The sequence below is a fragment of the Limanda limanda genome, chromosome 10, assembly GCF_963576545.1.
Source record: "Limanda limanda chromosome 10, fLimLim1.1, whole genome shotgun sequence".
NCBI lineage: Eukaryota > Metazoa > Chordata > Actinopteri > Pleuronectiformes > Pleuronectidae > Limanda > Limanda limanda.
In genome coordinates, this window is record NC_083645.1 from 26,784,698 (window position 1) to 26,806,735 (window position 22,038).

At 39.7% G+C, this 22,038-nt stretch overlaps 2 protein-coding genes across 4 annotated transcripts in view; one reads left to right on the plus strand and one right to left on the minus strand.

The window, feature by feature from the left end:
• The window catches only part of slc36a1 (solute carrier family 36 member 1), a 34,326-nt gene extending 20,077 nt beyond the window's left edge, over positions 1–14,249 (minus strand). The window contains exons 1-10 of the mRNA XM_061079586.1: positions 14,163–14,249; positions 10,851–10,979; positions 8,748–8,862; positions 8,426–8,516; positions 7,535–7,623; positions 5,673–5,762; positions 5,498–5,582; positions 4,057–4,284; positions 1,975–2,073; positions 1,426–1,592 (exon numbers count right to left, since the gene is read on the minus strand). Of these exons, the coding sequence (XP_060935569.1) occupies positions 1,426–1,592; positions 1,975–2,073; positions 4,057–4,284; positions 5,498–5,582; positions 5,673–5,762; positions 7,535–7,623; positions 8,426–8,516; positions 8,748–8,862; positions 10,851–10,887 (1,001 nt within the window). The 5' untranslated portion in view covers positions 10,888–10,979; positions 14,163–14,249. The remainder of the gene's footprint in view (positions 1–1,425; positions 1,593–1,974; positions 2,074–4,056; positions 4,285–5,497; positions 5,583–5,672; positions 5,763–7,534; positions 7,624–8,425; positions 8,517–8,747; positions 8,863–10,850; positions 10,980–14,162) is intronic.
• A 1,679-nt stretch (positions 14,250–15,928) lies between these two features.
• atox1 (antioxidant 1 copper chaperone) lies at positions 15,929–18,755 on the plus strand. 3 transcript variants are annotated; one of them, XM_061079720.1, is made up of 4 exons: positions 15,929–16,051; positions 16,565–16,640; positions 17,731–17,877; positions 18,035–18,755. In XM_061079720.1, exons 1-3 carry the CDS (start codon positions 16,046–16,048, stop codon positions 17,853–17,855), a joined length of 207 nt encoding a protein of 68 aa, XP_060935703.1. In that variant the 5' UTR covers positions 15,929–16,045; the 3' UTR covers positions 17,856–17,877; positions 18,035–18,755. The 3 variants fall into 3 exon arrangements, with proteins under 3 accessions (XP_060935703.1, XP_060935701.1, XP_060935702.1); XM_061079718.1 differs by lacking the exon at positions 15,929–16,051 and having other exon boundaries at positions 16,550–16,640; XM_061079719.1 differs by lacking the exon at positions 15,929–16,051 and having other exon boundaries at positions 16,550–16,640; positions 17,731–17,873.
• The last annotated feature ends 3,283 nt before the right edge of the window (positions 18,756–22,038 follow it).

A 22,038-nucleotide genomic window follows, 5' to 3' on the forward strand; every position in this document is an offset into this window, starting at 1 on the left:
AGGAATCTAAACATACCCAAGCACTAGCTTTGTTTCCTTTTTGTTTATTTCAAAGTTTATATGTTTATATTTTAAGTAAACTTTTATTCATTCTATTTAATTTACCTTTTATTTATTGTTTAAAAGTAGCCTAGGTGGCAAACATTTCTTAATCTGACAGTTTGTGTGCAGTTGACAGGAGCCATACAATAATAGGGAACATTTTTATTTATTTTCTCTATTGGCTGCCCGGCAGTCATTAAGTTAATGTTAATATTTGAAATAAAACTGGTAAAGCTCTAAGTGAATTTGACTGTGTTGTAATTGAAGAGGTATAATTCAACTTTTTTCCATGGTCCAGTATTTTAAAAAAAAAAAAATAACCAAAAGAAATCCCAGGAAATCGTAATATCGAATCGCAATACTTACAGAATCGCAATACATATCGTACTGCACCTAAGTATCGTGATAGTATCGTATCGGGAGGTCCGTGCTGATTCCCGTCCCTAATAAGAACAAGGCCTCGAACTTCATGTTCAAGATCCATTAATCCAATAACCTGGTGAAACACTGACTGTTTGCTGCTCACCTACAGATACTGGTAATCACATTCAGTTTTCCACCTCATTACACAGCCGGTCTGCTCCACTAATTAGCGACATCAGTCCAGTGGCAGGAGGCTGTTGTGGAGACGTGGATCTCCTGCAGCTGACTCCATAGAACCCAGTAATGAGCGAGCAAATCCAGCTGCAGTATTTACTCTTACTAACTTCATTACGTCTAAAGAAGTTATCCTACAGGAGGGATGAGATGAGTTTCACATCACGACCGGGTGTTTTCATCAGAGGGATGAAGATGAATCGAGTTAATCAAGACGAACCCGACGAACCCGACCAGAACAAATCAGTCGAAAACATTAGAAGATTATTGCTGCTCCTCTGCCCGGGATGTTCTCATCTGTGTTTGTTTGCTTTTCTGTCTGTCAGCGCAATTAAGAAGGAAACTACCAAACCAATTTCCATGACTTTTCCTGGAAACGTAGAGAACAAGCCAAAGAAGAGACGTTCCAATTTCCTTAGAGGAAACAGCTAAAGTGTTAAATCCTGGAGATTTATTATTAGCTTTCTGCCTGGATGTCCAGTGAGGACAGTAACAGTGATAATTGAAACGGATTCAACTCATTTCCAGGTTTCCTGTGAGATCATGTGATAAAACTAATATAGAAATATGCAACACGTGAGCAGAAAACTGAAACAGTGAGAGAATTGTAACTAGATTCTGACGCAAGTTGAGACATGTTGTCCATCTTTACTTAGACTCTAGACTTATCTATACTTATTTCAAATTAAATGTAGGGCCTCAAAACCCTTAAGTGTTTAAAAGCCTCTTGTTCTGTGCGTTGACAGATACATGAATCAAATGACATGTATCTGGGTGTTTCCTCACCAGCAGTTTGGCAGGTTGAGCGTGATGCTCCCGACGACGTGCTCTCCAAAGCACAGATACCCGATGGTGCCGAGGCTGATGTAGAGGAAGGTGACGATGCTCATCCCGACATACAGAACCAGGGTGAAGCTCTGAGGCCGGTGCATCTTGTTCTCCAGGGGAAGAACCTGCCGACCCACACAGACACAGACACAGACTCTTTAACAGAAAAATGATTCAATGACATTTGAACATTCGAGTTAATCGTCGAGTTCACCGTGTTCCTGTGAGTTTTTCATTTTGAAATGTCACTTCCTCTCAGGCTGTGATGTCTTGGTATTTAATGATGGACATTATAATGAGGTTTAATTGGTGCTGACATTTCAGATAAGGACTCATTATGCACTTATTATAATAACTGCAGAGTTTGCTTCTGCCTACGGCTTCTATAGAGCTAGGCGTCCTATTCTGCACATTGAAACATATACAACACGTTTGTTTTTAATCTAATGGATGCAGGATTGCACAGAAACTCCTGACTGTTTTTCAACTTGAAAACCTGCCACATACCACTCCAATCCCCTCAAAGGCAAAGATGGCCGTCCCGAAGAAGAGGGGGTAGTCTTTGGCTCTGCCCACTCTCGGGAGGTTGGTGGGGTCTGTGATGTTCTGGAGGAAAAAAGGAGGAAACATTTATTATCATTATCGGTTTTATTCCCATTTTGTTTGTTTGTATGGAAAGAGCTGTACAAATAACAAAAGGTTTAATTATATATAAAAAAAAGATGTTGTTATTAAGTCTTCATAGCAAAGAGATGTAATGCCTAATATTTTACATTTAACATTTTTAAACGAATATAAATTTGCATCTTGCCTACATCGTTTATTCTGTAAAATAGAAGTCTTCATATCTGCAAACAAAAACCCAGATTCCACTATATCGGGCGAGTTTTATCTGCAAATGAATAAACTGTAAGTTGTTATTTGACGTAATACAAATAAAATTGAATAGAATTGATGTTATAATCTGAGACACGTTTCAGGTACAATCCTATCACTCCTGCAGACAACAGCTTCCCTCTATGGACAGAAAGAAATCACACTAAGCAACAACACTATTGTGTCAAGAGAACGTCTCCCCCTGCTCCTTCTGGATTCATTGGCTGCTAATTAAACTTAGCTTGTAAAAGGATAATTTATCATGATTAGAGTCTTGTCCCAGTTCCTGAGGGAAGATGTTCGAGCTTTCTCCCCTACGGCTGCGTTTTGAAGGGGACACAGGGACGGACACTTCATATCTACGGGAAGAGCCAGTCTTTAAACAATGACTCTGGATTCATTTAATCAGCTGGAGAAAAGGAGCAGAGTCAGCTGGATTTACAGCTGCTGACGAGGGGAAACCTCACTTTCTATGATCATATTTTACATTGGTCTTAAAATGAATGTCACCAAAATGAGCCAGAGCCTTAAAATCATGATTTATAATGAGCATTAACACTAATATACATTCTGAGGGGAGCTGCTCAGGTAGAATACAGGGAGATGATCAAAACAAACCAAGCGTGAATAGAAGGAGACTCCAGACAGATGCCACCTTTATGCTCTAGTTTTCCCCAAATCCCCCGGCTCAGGTGATTCATCAGTCACAGAAACACCTAACGGGCCACATAGATCTCTGAGAGCACGATCTTTGTAAGGTTTCTGATGCAAGAAATTACTTTTTTTTCCAAGGCAAGGCCGCAGAAGCTGCATGATGAAACACTCCACTGCTGGAAACCAGGCAATCTGGAGTCTCTGTCACTACCAGTTGTCCTGTTATCAACATCACGCCCAGAAACCAACCAACAAGCTAGAACCAGGACACAGAGCGCAGCCGTTTAAGATAAGTGGCTGTAAGATCAGAAATAGAATCAGGAAATAAGTTAAAAGAAAGCCTGAGGGGAAACTGCTGAGTTACAATCACACCAGTGGGTAATAAGTAAAAGCTTCTATAAATAGAAACACTAAAATTGTATAAACTGCTAAAATCAAATGTGCAGAATTCATCAGATTTTGCTGCAAAAATCATACTTTCTCATTTCATTATGTTTTTCTAAATGTGCGATGACGTGCGATGATAATAAGCAAAACTCAAACAACAATTTTTTCAGCACTGATATTTCCAGACGTCTGATTGCATCTGTGGTTTGTGTCCTGTCTCCAGTGAAGAACACAAAACAAACACTTTTAACTGCACTTTGAATGAATATTCAAATTTCAAGTATTTCAAGTATTTACACTCTGTTACTACCTCTCAATGTGGTAATGGTTGGTTTTAGTGCTGTAGACCGTGATTCCAATGAAAGACTGAATTTGCAAACGAGACTCAGACAAAACAACGCAACTAATTTACCCAGTTGTCATTTTGTTAGATGGATACAAGCTTCGGAATTTATTGTGAACTCTTACAGTGTTGTGTCGGAGCTGCATTAAGTTACTGCAAATTGAAAATCAGAAGTTCAGACTTCTGCTGCTTCGATTTTAACTGGGAATATTTACTGGGAAGCTTTATTGTGAATAAATCAGTTGTAATGAAAAGTCCTGAAAATATGTCAGTGTGACAAACGTTGGGGGTGAACCACTCAAACACACACACACACACACTTTTCTTACCGTGATGGAGTACCAGTAGATGAGAACCAAGCTGGCTGACATCATCAGGTTGGCCACCAGGGACAAGGGGGCCAGGTACTTCAGGTTGGGGGTGAAGACCAGCAGCACGACGGCCGGCAGGAAGCAGAGCATGTAGAGGCGCGAGTCGAAGCTCGGCACCACCACCTCCGTCTGATTGGTGTAGTTCATGTAGCAGTTGAAGGTGGTGGCGTTGGCTGCTTCCACCACCTGGTGAGGACACAAGAGGAGAGAACACAGAAGATATTCAACATAAGAAGGAGGAAGAGAAGTGAATCATCATCTTGTTTTAATGTTTTTATAATTAAATATTGACACGTTTCAATGGTGTCTCATCAGTTTCATGTAGTTTTGATCCTCCCTGATCGAGGATCCGAGGCGGCAGAATCTCTCACATCTTTTAAATCACTTCTTGAAACATATCTTTTTTAAATCTCATTTTAGTGATTCTTTTGTTTGTGTTGTCTCTTTTATTGTTCTATTCGTATTGTCTTACTGCTGTAAATATCTTGTTTCTGCCTTAGACCTGAAATGTTTAAATCCTGATTCAGTCAAGGGAAGCACTTGTTCAAATTGTTTATATAGTTCTATTTGCTTTTCTCCTTATTTCTTAGTCTCAAGCTTCTCTTCTGTTCACATTTGTTCTTTTATTATCAGTTTGTCAACACATGGAACCGAAATATACATTTTGTTTGGTGTCATCAATGTACCAGATACCACCATGGCAGAGAGACACCACCATCTAGTGGTTAGAAACTGAAGCATAAATCCATCCAGAAATATATTAAAAACATAAAAATAACTTAGATTTATATAATTTTATATTGTTCCTTTTAAGTGTTGACATCATGCGAAACTGAAACTGCAAATTAAAAGGCAGGTTTAACAAAAAAAAGTTTTGAAAGTTTTAAAAGTTCACTGTAAATTAATCAATCTAACTTTCCAACAACCAGTAGAAGAGAAACTTTCATTCTTTAAGTTGTTCTGGATCATTTTGTAGAGTTCAGATGAAGTTGGTGCATTAAATCTTTTCTCTAAACTGTTATGAAAGTCCCCATTATCCCTCCACTGCTACAGACCTATAGTATGTATTCACATCTCATGTAGTTTGTGTAAACTTTGAACGTACACTGGAAGCTGCTCAATCCGTCAGCGAGCAGATGTACATATATGGTCAATGCTCTTGCATAACTACGGCTGTATGAACTAAAATAACCTTAATGTGAGCAGGGCATAAACAGAGCTTCTCCACCATTAAGTCAACAGACACTTTGGTTGTTGCTCTGTCGCTTCATCACGTTAACAAGTTAAAGAGAGAAATCACTTCCCAGCACTAGTGTGTGTGTGTGTTTCTGTCACAGCGACCCTGGGAAAGAGATCTTGAAGTTGTGGGTCAGTGTTTGCACTTGTGTGTGGTGGTGACCTGTTTGACGTTGTCGCTGAGGAAGACGAAGTAGACGCAGCAGAATCCGAGCTGCGTGATGATGAGGAACACGTTCACGATTCGTCTGAAAGAGACACACAAATCGATGCTGTGACACAGCTGTTACGCGGACTAACGTGAATTAGAGTCATGATCTGGGAAGCGTTGGTCTCACCTTCCCCAGTGGGAATGTCTCCTGAGCCACGACACGTTTTCCATCCCGTGCTGCATCGCCTCGCCGTAGGTGAGAGACGGCCGGTTCACCCTGGACGAGAAACAGAAACCATCATGTTACTGCAGCTGAGACTCTCCTAACACAGACCTCAAGGCCTTTACACATCAACAGAGACTCAAATGAGTAGCATGAAATTGCGAATCATTCTGAAGCGAAATCCCGGACACGGTGAGTTTCACAGAGTTAGAACTGAACCACAGCAGCGTCAGGGCACATTACAGGACGTCCGTCAGAGAGGTTGATAAACGGCTGGAGCAGCTGGAACCGCTCATGATACAAGTGTGACATTGGAGGAAAGTCCCATTTGTTTGTAAACAGTCCCATCTGTGTGCATTGGAATGTGACATTGTCCACAACACACGTTCTGATTGGTTAGACGTGTAAGTGTCTGAAGTAAAACCTTCACCCAGGGTCAGAACAACTAAATGTTTTAATGTCTCTTTTCATTGTGGACGTGGAAGTTGCTTTAACTTGATGCAGGTTCGAAACCTATTAGAGGAAAACCTAGATTGTGCAATTTAGTCGCATGAAAAAAAGAAGTGTGTAACGGCCTTTATCCTGCGTCACTGTTTGCACATCAGATGTCAGTTGTTACTTTATCTTGTTCCTCATCTCACTTTATCACACGGTTTGAAGCTGCTTGATACGACCAGATAAAGCCTAAAAAGTGCAGGTTGTAGGAAAACTTAATACGGTGAAGATCAGAAAAGTATAAAATGCTTCATTTCAGCTGATTAGAATAACAGATGAAGGTTCAATAATTGTATGATTGTGGCTTCGTTGCTTTAATAAATGAAACCTGCTGCTGCTGCATCAGACAAAGAGGAACAAGAGGAAGTGGTGATTCTGACTCTGCAGTAAAATAACCTTCCCACGATGATTCTCCTCTATATTCTCAGAGGTGGAAGTTATTTCTGGTTTGTTGGAGACGTTGTTCATTCTCTGTCTGATTAAACCTCTTTAATATGTCAGGGGGCGGAGCTACTGTATGTTTCTACATTAACTTCAACACATACGCTCTGACTGTTAATCTCCAGAGTTGAAACTCACTAAACAGCTGTAAAAAAAAAAGATAACGATCATATTTTGAATTTATGGTGCCATCGGTTACATAACCTAATGGTTTTAAAGCATCTGCTGAAGAGCTGCACCTCTTGTGATAGGTGGAGCTGATTACAGAGCCCAGCTGCACTGTGTTGTGTTTGTGTGGACGATGACAGACTCAGCTTTGTCCGTATGCTGCTGATTACACAGCAGAAAAGGGTGGAGACACTAGAATGGAGTGTAATCTGTCAGCCTGCAGACGACAAACAAGCCAGTGTCGGTGCAGCAGGAAGCAAAGTAAACATATAGTGTGTTTTTATAGAACTAAAACACACTTATTTGGTAGAACTAAGTCACAGTTGAGCTGCTCTGAGGAAACGGAAACAGAGATAATAGAAATGTTGTTGAGGTGGCATTTTGGATCTAAGCTGCATCGACAGGGAAAGACACAATAATTCCATATTTGTTTATTAAATTAAGCTGCAGCCTTTGTGTATCAGTGTCAGTCACAGTGACTGATTTCTATGATTTTCTGTATTAGTCATGTCTGTCCAGTTGTTCATGTTCTTCATTCGTTGGAGCCACTTGTGGTTCATGATGTTGCTCAACGACTTTCTGATATCAAACTAACAGCCAGATCCACTGCTGGCCTAAAAAATAGATGTGTCTATATGGCTGTAATTGTGTTTTCTTTTTATTTATCGTTATAAATAATAATGATTATGGTTAAACTGTAAGATAAAGTAGTTTTTACTTACTTTGCACTCAGGTGGTGAGAACATGTGACCAACAGCCTCATACAGTGAACTGCGATCACCCCCATGAACAGGAGGCTGATTGGGCCGAGCTGGAGAGAGAGAAAGAGAGAGAGAAACTTGATTATTATTTATCGTTTAACATATTAAAATATATAATAACAATATACAATATTTAAGAATATCAAATTGATTATCTTTTCACGTTTATTAAGTTTTACAAACCACATTATTAATTGATAAATTAACAACATAATGTCTATAATTCGATGATAGTCAATATTCTATCTTTGTCCAAAAATTTTGAATTACGAGACAATTCATTCAGATTATTGCAGAGATGAAATGTGACTGGAGAAACTGGGATGTTGGACTTTATTTTCAATTTGACTTTGCATGAAAATAAATCCTCTTTTGTTCCAGAACAACACAGACGACAGAAGCTTCACTGCAAACTGCTTTTCTGGTTTCATATCAGAAGGATGTGAGATTATTTCATATCTCGTCAGCCCGGCTCTTTTCCTTTGGTGCAACATGTAAAGGATTTGACACAATGACCACAGATCCAAACACTACTCAGTGAAGACCAGTGAGCTCTGTGAACCACGATGATCCTGCTGCAGGAGAGATGACAGTGAAGATAAAATGAAAGAGGTAAAAACCATCCCTCATAACTAAGAGTCTCATCTGACTTGACATCTCTGTCGAGTCATATTCACTCGTGAGCTAATGTCTCAGGAGTTTCTCCCTCAGGAGTTTCTCCCTCAAACACCAGAGCTGACCAACAGCTCACTGTACAGAGTCTGGATGAGGTCGTAAGTATCTGACCGGAGTGATGTCCGGTCCTGCCGTGTGACCTGCTGTGATAAGATGATAAACTCTCTGTGAACTTACCACCAGACCTGCATTCTTCACAGCCAGAGGCAGACCCAGCAGCCCAGTCCCAATGTTCCCCTTCAGCAGGTGAATCAGAGTCTGACAGAACCTGGAGGAGGAGAAACACACATTTACACTCACACTACATCCAGATGGAACACGTTTCTATGACCAATGAACTGCAATTTCGTGATATCATCTGCAAATACCCACTCAGGCAATATTAACACGTTTGGTGAAAATCTGTCCTTTCATTTTTGGATCTATTGTGTACACAAACACACACAGACACACATTCCTAACCTGCGCCCAGGCAGAGTCAAAACACAAATACACTTACGAAGTTCCCGTCTGCCCTCCGATCCTCTCGTAGTGGCGCTGGGGTCGGGTGGGTCCGGGGGGCGAGGGACACAGAGCGTCCATTTCTGATGGATTCTGGTCGGAAAGCAAAGACCCTTTGACAAAGAGAAGAAAAGAAAAAACGCCACAAATTACAAATCACACAGAGACATCACAAAGACTTTCAATATAAGGTTAACTTCACAGTGTGGATGTTCTCCTCTCTTTATGTTTACACTCCTATTTATTTCCCAAGAGGAGAAAGACAGAAATAACGCACGTGATGCAATTTAGGAATCCGGCAGTGAAACGTAATAACACACAGCACGTGACTCAGTGAGATGCTGCTGTACTCCGTCGTTCTTCAGGTCCACTGAACACACACACTGCCTTCCCCCCCCCGTAGCTACAGGGCATGTTTGTTTACTTTATCCGCCCCTCCTTCTTCACTACTGGAATAGTCTGCTCCACATTCAACTAATGCCTCCATATATTTCATAGCTGGAGAATCATTAAGAAAACCTGCAGCAAAATTGAATTTAAGCTGAATTCTAATCCAAATAGTTTTATTTATTTTCAAATATGGATTGTGTTCACATCCAACAGATCCTATATGAGTCAATATTGAGTCATATCAGTCATCTTGGATTCAAACTTGATTGATCCAGCTCATTTCTTGTCTCAGACAACTCTATGAAGAAAAACATCTGTATTATCAGCATTAAGAGTCTGGATTTTTGAGTTTTTTTCTGACTATGTAAAGCTCCACAGAGTTAAGAGATTTGTAAAGTGATAATTAAAGTTTCACTCAGTAGAGCACACACCTCAGCCAAGGTCCAACAATCCCTGAAGTTTTTACTCAGATCTGCACCACATCACACACTTGTCTCCTGAACATTTCTGAATATTACCATAAATATCCATGAATGACACCATTAAGTCCTGTCCTGCCACTGAGTTTCATGGAAATCCTCTCAGCAGCTCTTACATAATCCTGCTGATAAACAAACCAAGGGGGCGAAACCTTCTCGGAGGAAATAATCAAAAAGTGACATCTTCTACAGACAAATCATGTGATAGATTCATTTACCTCTAATCTGCACTTACATCTGAATCTGCCTCTTCTCACAGAATCATGAAGACGAGCCCTGCCCTGAGTTCTGAGTTCTGAGTCTGATCTCAGCCGTGCACCCGGCTCGCAGCACAACTCGTGACTTTTCCAATTTGCAGCAACTTCGTCTGGTGGGGACATTCCAACAGGAGCTCTAATGTTCAAGCAGCTGACTGTGATCACCACATGAGGAGGACGTCTGTTTGGCTGTTTGTTCAGATGGAAGAACAAACTCTCCAACCGGTTCGTGACTCTTATTTACTTTGAACAAGCACAGAGGAGTCGCTGGGGGATATTTTTAGTATAAGAGAGAAACTGTCTCCTCACAGCGTTAAAACTAAAGCTGGAGGGAAACAGAAGAACATCTTTAAAAACCCACTGGACCGTTATCCAGACCCACTCCTCCCACACGGCCTTGATGCTCGATGACTCTACACGCGTTTACTGGTCCTGTTTTTTAAGAGATAAAGTCTAAATGAAATTATACTGCATGATTTCTGTCTGCTACAGAAACGCAGCTGCTCTGTGAATCACTGTGTGTCATGTGTTTCTGCAAAAATATAATTCAACCTGACGTCAGTTGGACTTTGAGGTTTTAAAAGAGCAATAAGGGTCAAATCGTCCATTCAGCGTTTTCCATAATACACACGATAAAAACCCAACAACAGCATTTCTGTGTGCCATAAAAATAAAGTCTACATGTTCTGGTTAAGAGGAAATAAGCGGTAGAAGAACACTGGCACAGCGAAGTGAATATTTAATTCGCTGGTGTGAACTCTGGTCAAACAAGACACCAGACACTCCATCAGAGGGACTGAATGAAATGAAAGCTGCTTTGGTGATTCAGCGTCTACCTGCCAACAGGGATTACATATAATCCCAGTGTGTCCACAGACCTACGTGACATCAACACCACCTTCACCTCCAAGCACCTGTTCAGTTTTTAACCAATAAAGAAAATGTTATATCAGTAGAAAGAGTTGGTTTTAATACCTTCCACCCGGGTGTCCACGTCGCTGGAGGCCATCATGTCGCTGGTTCGATGGACGACTGAGCGGTCGTCTGTCTCCGGCCTCACAGATCCTAAAGCTGATGGATCAGAGAGTCCAGCATCGACGGCTCCTGACAACAGAGGGAACACGTCGGTGTCAGATTCCGCAGCAGCAGGAGAACATTAGGACGCGGTACACAATGAAAGGAATCTACAGGAACAGGCTGTGAGCTTGAAGTCACATGTTGTCCCTTTCATTTCGTCCGCTTGGATTAACACAAGGAAACTGATCAGTTAGTGTGATGGGAGAGGCTGGAAATGTCTTAAATGTCCTTCAGGAACAATAGTTGTGATTACATTTCATTTAGCTGACGCTTATCTTCAGAGCGACTCACAATAAGTGCATCAACCATGAGGGTACAAACCCAGAACAACAAGAATCAAGAAAGTACAATTTCGTTAAAAAAAAAGAAAAAAAAAGTGCTATAAGTAAGTTCCATTTATGTGCTGCTGCAATGATCTATCTGTCAAATCAGTAAGACACATTTTAACACGTTTAAGTCTTCAATCAACAAGTCATTAGAAATTCCTCATTCCCGTGTTAAATGGAACTTATGTATTATCACCTGAATAAGAAATATCTTACTTCACTGACACAGAACTGTCTTTGACCTGTTTTTAAACCATTGCTTAAATCATATTTTTACAGGGAAGCCTTTAATGCCTGGTTTTTAAGTGGTTTTAACAGGTGTTTGTTCTTAATATTTTCTTTTATGTTATTTTTCTTACCTTTGTTTCGTCTTGTTCTGGTTGAAAATTATTATAATTATCATCATATTGTTAGACTGTACTGCTCTGGCATCCTGACGTGTTGGACCATTGAATAAAGAGAAACAAATCAATGCTGGTCTTCCTGTATTTTAGCAAACAACGAAGATAGTAAAAGAAAAGAAAGAACTTAGTTGCTGGAACTAAAAGTAGGATGTAAACTACTGGAATCTAAGAATTAGAGAAGTCTAACATAAAGACTTCTGATACACGACCCAATTTATAGTTTAAAACCACCACATGCAGTTAATTCCACTTTAACAGTTTCCAAAGTTCCACCGACACAGAAATATTGAGGATCTGAAGTTGTATTTTCCCAGAATCCATTACTTCACGTCCAGAAAACCCACTTCCTTAATCTCCGTGACACAGCCTGTCAATGTGTCCTGACTTCAGAAAGAACTTCTAAACAAATCAATCTGCCTGCTAAACGAATCTGTGGCCTTTAGAGCTGCGGTGGAATCAATCGAGTATTTATCCTCTTAGCACAGTGAACTATTGATTCTTTACACGTGGGAAACTAGACCAGAACAACTTGTCAAAACTATTACTATAAGAAAAATTCAGCCAAATAAAGCTTCTTCAAAACAAATACTGGAACGTGAACCTGTCTTTCGAGTACGTATCCTGTTTCTATCTCATATTGGCTCAGTGAACCATTGATTCTTTGACTTTACTCTGAACTTTACTGACTTTACTTTGAAAGAAAAGCTGGTGTCACAGTAAAGTGAAACTCGACTCTTCCGGACAGTTCCTCTTTAGAATAAGACGTTGACCAGACTGATTTCTACACTTCAGCGGAGTTCAGGACAAAGTGTCTGAATTATGAGCCGTTCAGATCTTATCTCATCGAGCTGTGACTTGAGAGAACGACACTAATAAACACGAGCGGGTGTGAAACTCATCTCACCACCGATTCAAAACTGAAACAATAACTACTAACAAGTGAATGTTTGAATAACAGGATTATTATTGTAATGAAACAAGAGATATATTTCATAGGTTCTTCAAAAGTGTAGCTCTAGAGGGGATGTAAATTATGTTTTTTAATGTGCTACAGTTAAAATGATATTAAAAACACTATTATAATAAGGCCAGTTTACGACGTGCAGCTGACATGAAACCGGTTTTATCTCTGATATCCAATATGTGGCACCTAAGTTCTTTTCAATAGCAGCTAATCTGAAAAGTATTGTGATGAAATGATTTCTTCTTTTTGTGTATTATTACTAAAATAAGTGGGATAATTCCTCAGAGTAATTTCTCAGAGCCAATGAGAGACAATGCTGGATTTGTCCTGATGAAAAAGTCCCGAAACCACCAGAGAAGTTTTCTTGTTTTTCTCATTTTCTTTATCCTGTAATGAAAGAAACGACCTCGTATGCAAATGGTGACTTTGACTTTCAAAAGGTCTGAGTGTCAATATTTAAAACTGATAGTGGAAGACAACAGACACACAACACATCCTGGTTGAACAAGGGTGTGGCCCAACTCAACACTTTTCATTTGTTACTTCCACCAGAGAGGTTCTGGTTTCTACTTTTTTTGTTGGTTTGTTAGAAGGATTATGGGAAAACTACTTTGTGAACAACTGCATCTCTCTGACGTGAGAGCAATGCATGATGGTTAATATCGCTCGGTTATTGACCAATGTACAATAAACTAATATGCACAATGCATTGCACCTAATTCAGTGGGAATGATTTGGGTAGTTTTTGCGTAATACTGATGAATAACAAATAAACTCAGACCAAAACATAACCTGCCTGGAGTAGAAAACTATATATATACTGTATATATACCATATTTAATTAACCATATATAAACTTATGTTCATTCTCACATATAAAACTGAGGAATCATAAGGTATACTACTAAATAAATCTCTTCATACAGAATTATCATTGTTGTTATTACTGCTTGACGAGTGTTGTTTGAGTTTATGTGGTTAGGAATTTAAGTTATATTGGTTTTCTTATCTATGTGTAAAGACAGGTAAATAATTACCCCACCTCTAACATACTTGTACTATAGGAACCAGACATTAGTGTAGTACTCTCCTTAGTACTACTGCAGTTCTTCAGAGTACTTCATGTATAAAGACACAAACACAGGCACGTTCGAACCGGTCCTCAGCCCGGGAGGTGACGGGGCAGACTGGTGGGATCAGGCCGGGAAACTGCCCCATCACTCGGGCTGGTGACTCACTGCTCCCCGCTAAGAGAGCAGAGAACCGGGGCTGTGAACCGGGGCTGTGAACCGGGGAATGAACCCGGGGCTGAGGTTCGATTCCCGGGAGCTTAACCCGCCGGGAGGACGGGATTAGACCCGAAGCAAAACATCAGCTGCTCGCTGCCTGTTTATCCACTGTTAGCTTAGCTTAGCATAGCCGAGGTGCTAGGAGCCCCGCTGCTAGCTAGCGTTAGCCTCCCGTGCTATGTGTGTGACCCGGGTAAACACTTAGCACACCCGGGTAAAGCTCCTACCTGTCAGCGGCCTCTTCTTCTCTCCAGGGGCCGATTCACCGGAGGCTGTCACCGCAGACCAGTGATTTCATAAACATGTCCGCTGATTAGGCTCAGGAGGAGGAGGGGGGCGGGACAGGAGGAGGGGCGGGGCGTGACAGGAGAAGGAGGTGGAGGAGGAGGAGCCGGAAGAGGAAGAGGAGCAGGACCATGAGGAGGAGAAAGAGGAGGAGCAGGAGGAGCTGGAGGAGGAGGAGCAGGCGGAGCAGGAGGAGAAGGAGGCAAAACCTGGAACATTTAATAGTTATAGTTATACTAATATTACTAATCATGTTAGGTTCATTCATAGTTTTATGTAAATATACTCAAAAATGTTTGTTTTATATATTATATTCTATTATATATGCATATATATAATACTATTATATTCTATATTTTGATTATTTATTTTTTGCTTGTGTGGTTTTCTTTGTGGTTGTGTGTTAATATAAACCATATTGATATTATATATCATTTTATACAATAATATTGTCTTTTGCCCACTCTGTCTACATATTCTTACACTCATAGTATTATATTATCTATTGTATAGGCAAATACTTATATTTATACCTCTACTATATATCATATATTATATCATACTCTATGTATATTCTTTGTATATGTAGCCGAGCGTTTATTTGTGTTGTATTAGTCAAAGGAAGACAGAAGAAGGGCATCCATTCGGGAGACAGCACCCGTTTATTATCTGTCAAAGTCTATATACACATATTTATACATGTGTACATGTTCTAATTATTATTATTATATTAGTATTATTATTATATATACTGTTGCTGCCATTATTACTATATACTGCTATTATGTTGGTATAATTACTACCATATATAAATATATATTATGTTATATTATATACTATATATACTGTACTATTTTTATATACTGTCTAACAATAACATTACCATCATATCATCAGTACTATTACCATCATCTTGCCACTGCACTTTATCTACCTATTTATCTCGTGTAACTGTTTTTATTCTTTCTAACTCAATATTTTTTATTTTTTTGTATTCAAATATACCGGCTGCTATGACGACTTAATTTCCCTTCGGGGATGAATAAAGTACTCTATCTATATATATATAAATATTTTTTAGCATAGAGTCTGTAAACAAATAATCCCATTGCCTGCAACTGCTTGTTGTACTTGTTGTGCACGTGACTAATAAAGTCTGAAATGATGACAGATATTTGAATAAATATGTATAAATAAACTATTTGCATGTGTTTTCCTGATTTGCTGAGCGGCCACCGTACTTTTATCTTGAAAACCGTGCAGCAGAATGGAGGCACTTGTTTTGAGCACCGGAGCATCCCAGTGATGTGGCAGCGGTGCTACGCGGGTTATCTGTGCGGTTTCTTCTTCTATTAAAACTCACTTCCTGTTGTTGGATCAGTTTAAATAAATAAAGTGAAAAGAAACAAACGCTCTTTTTTTAATTCGGCTGTAAAAAAAATAAACATCCGGGAACTCACCGGTGCTTCACATCAAGTTAGAGAAAATACCTTCAGAATATAAGCGGAAGTGGAGTATTTTCCTAAATCTTATTCAAAAACAGACATTCATAGACAGTTTTACTCGTTAAATCCTTTCTATATAAATAAAATATTTAATAATAAGTTATGTTAATCAATGTTAATGTTAATCTGTACACAGTGAACTGATCCTTTTACTTCGCAACCGGAAATGCTGCCGCTCATGCCGCTCATGCCGGTGAGCTTGATGCTAACCAGGAAGTGACCATTCCTTCAGATTCCTCGGGTTTTGCAGAAGCTGAGAATCCGTCCGAGGTGAAAGTTCACATCTGATCGACAGAAGGTCTCAACACAAGACTCCAGACATGACGGTGAGTTCTTCAAACTGCTTCATCTGACCTGTGGAGGAAAGTTAGCTTGATTATAACAACGTGTCCCGGTCGGGATGCTAGCTAGCATGTATGCTAACCGTGCTCCTGGACCTTTAATACTTTATCAGAGTTTTTATCGATTCTATGTTTAAATCTCATTACATAAGAAGTTAAGTCTTTAGATTTTACTTCACACTCGTGTTGTTACAGATGTTTAACGTGCTTATTGTTTCAGAGAAGAATTATTTGTGTATAAACATGTTATAGCATTGTTATAATGATTCAAAGTTATTTGATTAATACCTTCAGCACTATATCAATGTTTGTGTCAACTGAATAATACGTTTTTTGACTTTTGGCCAAACAAATCTAGACATTTGACAATTATACAAACAGTTTAAACTTTAATAGATCAACAGTTGTGTTATTGGTTGATTGTTTCTGATCTAATCTGATCTCAGAATGTGATCCTGACTTATTGATCATCTGTATAATTCAATGTGTCTCCGACAGAAGCACGAGTTCGAGGTGGCGATGACGTGTGAGGGATGTTCAGGAGCCGTCACCAGAATCCTCAACAAACTGGAAGGTGAGACCAAGATGTGTCTTCTTCTTCTTCTTCTTCTTCTTCTTCTTCTTCTTCTTCTTCTTCTTCAGAATCAGAATCAGAATCAGAAAGTATTTATTGCCAAGTAGGTTTACACCTACCTGGAATTTGCTTTGGTTATTGGTGCATACAATGAACATAGAAACATAAAAACACAATAAATACACCACACATAAGAAAAACAATAGTAATAATAAAAAAAACAATATATATTTACTCACTATTTACTTCTTTTTTACTCACTTTTTCTAATATTTATACAAGGTAGCATTTATTTAGACATAAACATATCTATATAAAAATATATAAAAGATAAAAGCTATAAAAAGTGAAGTAAAAGTTGAAATGCACAATGCCTAATGCAAAAAGCAAAACACTTCTTCTTCTTCTTCTTCTTCTTCTTCTTCTTCTTCTTCTTCTTCTTCTTCTTCTTCTTCTTCTTCTTCTTCTCCAAGTAATCTGTTCCCTTAGACCTGAACTCCACAACCTTGTTTGTCATGTTTTTTCTGAAAAGCACATAGATCAATATATGTCGTCTTCAGCTCTTATCACTCAAATATGTGGTAGAAGAAACAAACATCAGAAATAGATTAATATATATAATCTGTCAACACGTAAAATTAAGTTTTAGATTTAGTTTCTTGATTATCTCAATGTTGCCTTTGCTGAATACAATGAAATGTCTATATAACTTATATAACCCTACTGACGTGTCACAGAGAAGTCAAAGTGAAAGTGCAGTTTCAGGTTTTCAGAAGCACCTCCTGACTCGTGTCACCTGAAGCAGAGATGATTCTTTTATTTTAATTGGCTCAGTCCTGAAAACATCAGGTGCCCGAGGGACACTTGTGCGACAGACTTGTTTAGATAAAACACACCTTAGTTAAACGTCTTCCTTCAGAGTTCATCAGTCCACACAGTTAAATTAGCAAAGAGATTTTAGAATTCAAGTGAGTGAATCTTCTCCTCTGCACAGTTCAGTGCTGATCATGTGAGACTCTGCATGTTTCCACCGTGCTGCTGTCGCCTCAAGGAACTAAACAAACCTCCTCTTTGTTTCCTCTGCTCACAGACGTGAAGTTCGAGATCGACCTGCCTAAGAAGCTGGTTTGGATCGAGTCCGACAAAGACGTGGACTTTCTCACCGAGACGCTGAAGAAATGTGGGAAGGAAGTGAAGTACAACGGCACCAAATGAAGGAATCTGCTGCTGCTCGTAGGTGAAGGTCAATCAATGTGACTTTTATTCAATTTATTCTCCTGCAGAAACAGCTTTGTCTGAATTAGATGCAACAAATTGAATTGATTTACTCGTATATAGACAGTGATTAGCTTTTGTTTTTAATCTGCTTGTGTGTGTGTGTGTGTTTTCTTCAGGAAATCATTGCTGCTAATGCAAAGCAAACATTTATAAACTGGAAGGAAGAGTCTGGATCCCCCCCCCCCTTTCCCTGAAGCTCATACGCACAACATCCCCCCCGGATGCAGATCATCTTTCATATTAACAAGCCGAGAACAACAACAAACACACAAACGATTATGTTAGAACTTGTTATTTGCAGCAATGTATTTGATATGTTTGTGTTCATGTTGTTTGTCCTGGTCAAGAAATGAATTTACACATTTTCATGCAAGTCATTTTTGTATATGTTGCTCTTTTATCTAAAAAATAACAGGACTCCATGTATGTTCTTATATAATTGTAAATTTCAGTTGTCAAAAGAAAAGATTTACACACAAACAGATATGTGAAGCCTTTAGTGGCTATTTTCTTGTTTATTATGATCATGATGTTTGTAACTGTAATGACGTTGCGACAGAAAAACAGATTATGTCAAACTTCCTCTGAACCATGTGAAGAACATTCCCTGGATTATAAAACATTCTTCAAACTACGGACAGTAGTTGTTCTCTCAGTATTATTGACTTTGTTGTGGAATTAACACTAATAAATGGTGAATATCTGCAATGGTTTTGGAGATTTGCAAACGCAGACTAATGTATGAAATTCACTATTTTGTTACTTTAGGAAAAACAACCACCATCTTTTTTTTTATTACAATCATCTGGAAAATTAAATAAAATCAACTCTGCCTCAGTTTGTCAGTTTCCTGTTTTATTTATTTGTCTTGACAACTTTAACTGGAGGAGATAATAATAAATAATATTAAAAGATATATATATATAAAAGATAATAAACTGTAAAAACAGCAGGAATCTGAGATTTAGAGAAATATCTCTGCTGCGTTTACAACCCAGATTATAAACAAGTGTCTTTGCATAAAAATCGAGCTGATGCCAAAACCAATTCATTTCCCTGCAGCACATTAAACACACTTCTCTATAGATGAATAAAACAAACGCTGTTACTCTTCTATCTCTGATGAATCTGTTGTTTCCACTGTCCTGTCGGTTATTCAGGTTGCATAATAAAATAACACAATAATACTTCAACCACCAGGTGGCGCTATGTGCTCAAGCTGTGCCCACTTGTCTGAGGTTTTCTCCAGAAGCGCCTGACTCCTCTCAGCTGCAGTTTAATAACAGAAGTAAAAAATAGAGGGGTTTATTTTTTTCAGTGGTGAATATTTCTTGCTGTAGTTTTATTTTAATTGTATCTTCTGCCTCTTTTCACCAAGTTTATATTCGTGGTTTTCAAGTTGTGCCTCCAGAATATTCTGGATTAGTTAGAAACAATTTAAAGGTTAAATCTTCCTCAGCTGTTTGATGAGATTCACTCGATCTGTGATCACATCAGAGAAGCTGAACTCGCTGAGCTTCAGTGAGAGAGAAACTGTTTGAGATGAAATGTGCAGCTCGAGGTTCAAAGGTCAAACGAGACCATGGCTGCATTTCACTGAGTTTATTTTAACACACATTCAAAGTGCAGGAACAGGATGAAGATGAGTTAGAAAAAGTTAAATTAGTTTCCTGATAATCCTGAGGAAAATTGTATAATAAATACACACAAGGAAATATACATTAAAGTGTAATAATATGAATATACAGGAAAACGTGATGATCTGAACATCATCTGCCTGTATTCCTCAGACCGCCATGGTTGCTTGTTTTGTCAGTGATTTGACTTTTTGCTACACATTTTAAACAACAGTGAATAAAGATGGACGACATGACAGCTTCCAAAAGTGAAGCCAAAGTATATTGTTCGCCCCCTGCTGGCTGGCTGCAGTATAATTCATAAACCCTGCCTCCTCCATGTCAGCAGATGGGACAATTATCCTTCATAGTTTATACAATATTTCTGTTAATTTCAAGGTAGTTTGAGTTTTAGAAGCTGGATTAAAAACATCTAAATCACCTGAACAGATGCATGTTTGTAGATTAAAGCAGGTAAACAGTGATTGCAGAATATTTCCGACCCAGAAGCCGGAGTGAACGTCCTCTGACATCATCACTGACCTGCTCTTGATCTACGACTCCGTGTTAATCTGCGTGTGCAGGAACAAGCGAGGGATTGTGTTTGTGGAGCTCTGATGCTGCAGGTTGAATAACCGTTCTCTGAATTAAGGACGTGTTCAGTGACCTTTGTGTGTGTGTGCGTGCCTGCTTTCAGATTGTGCAGCTTTAGTGCCTGGTGTGTTTTACTGGAGGTGATGTTGAGGAGCAGAGCGGCCACGGCCTTCCTCCCGCGGCTCAGAGCCGGTCGGATGGCGAGCAGAGCGCTGAGAGACATCAGGCTGGACGCAGACAGGAACATCCAGGACAATCTGTAGCTTCCTGAAACAAGAAGGTGCAAAATGTTGATTAACCTGCTGAGTCGACACTTGCAGATCATATCGGGGTCAGCTGACGATACAAGAGTCTTAACAGCTCGTGTTCGATGAGGTTCCCGATGAGAACAAAACCGTAGACTGTGGATAAACATGGAGACAGACTCTGGTTCCAGAAAGTGAAGCTGATGCTGAGGAGCCTGACATCTGTCTTCTGGGGAATGACCAGCAGGGGGCGACTCCTGTGGTTGTTTATGTGACTCTACTTCTCACTTGATTTATAACGTCAGTAAACATTAGGGAGTTTCTGGCTCTAGTTTCAAGTCTTCTTCAAAACAGCTGATGTTCATTTAGTAAATTATGATCATTAAGAGTCAAATAGACCATAAAGCACTGGAGTTGTTAGGGGCGTGGTTACCATGTGATTGTACCGACCAATGGGTGCAGGTGGAAGGTGTTAGTGGGCGGGTTGTGTCCGTGAGCTCTCCGTTAGGCTCCACCCCCTGCTCCTCCGAATATAGCTACGTCTTGATTAAAAAAAAACGAGATGGCGCAGAACAAAAAGTCGAACTGGAGACTTCAAATCATTTCACAACGTCCAGAAGAACCGACTTGTACATTTTGTTCTCACATACACAGAAGAATCCTGGAAATCTCAGGAAGTCGTCAGGACTTCGCTGCAGGTCCGAAAGCAGCTGAGGACAAACTGACCTCAGATCTGCATGGACTCACGTCTCTGGCAGATCAAGAAACCAGTAAAACTCCAGAAGAGCTTGTTTGAAAGAAGCTTTATAGTAAAAACAAGAAGAATCATCTGAAACAAAATCATGTAGTGAACAAACGGTGGCGTCACGTGGATCTCACCCAGCCAGGCGGGAAACGAGGTGCAGCTGGAGAAACCCCGGTCGCTGGCCCCCCCCCCCACCGCCGTCTCAATCAGCCACTGAGGCGAACAGAGGCTCATTGTGTACAGCACAAACTGCACAGATAACAGGCTCGTCAGCACAGTCACTGGATTCTTCATATCACCCCCCCCACACACACACTAACACACTCTGACGCTTCGTGAATCCTCTCGATCCAGAAGAAGCTGCTCTGCTCTGGAGCTGCAGCCATTCCTCACTCGTTCATCTTCTCCTGGACGAGCTGCAGCGTGGGACCAGCTCTGATCTGATCTGTGTGTGAACACGTTTCCGTTTGCAAACACCAGCTTCTCCGATGGTTCGATTAGTGGAATAAAGTGAAGCAAATACGACCTGTTTGCTTTTATGTGGAGCAGCAGGTTGCTATGTTGTTATTATCTCACATTGTAAAGCGTGTGTCCTCACAGCAGGCCGGAACCTTCCATCGATTAAAACAAAAAAAAGCACGGGAAATATACCTAAATTTACAATAAATAATTCCAATATTTGAAATCATAATCCAATATAAAATATTTTTATTTAGATGCTGAAAAGGTTCATATCTACCTCTGAAACATATAATTTCTGATGCCTCCAGACTCTGGGAGCCTGTTTGGTCTTATGTTGTCTGTCCTGTTACTGGACTCACTGTGTTTGTGCACGAGCCCAAAACTAATTTCCCCAAAATAAAAACAAAGCTGTTCCTCATCCTGTTCCATCACAGTCACGAACTCCGAGACTCGTCACA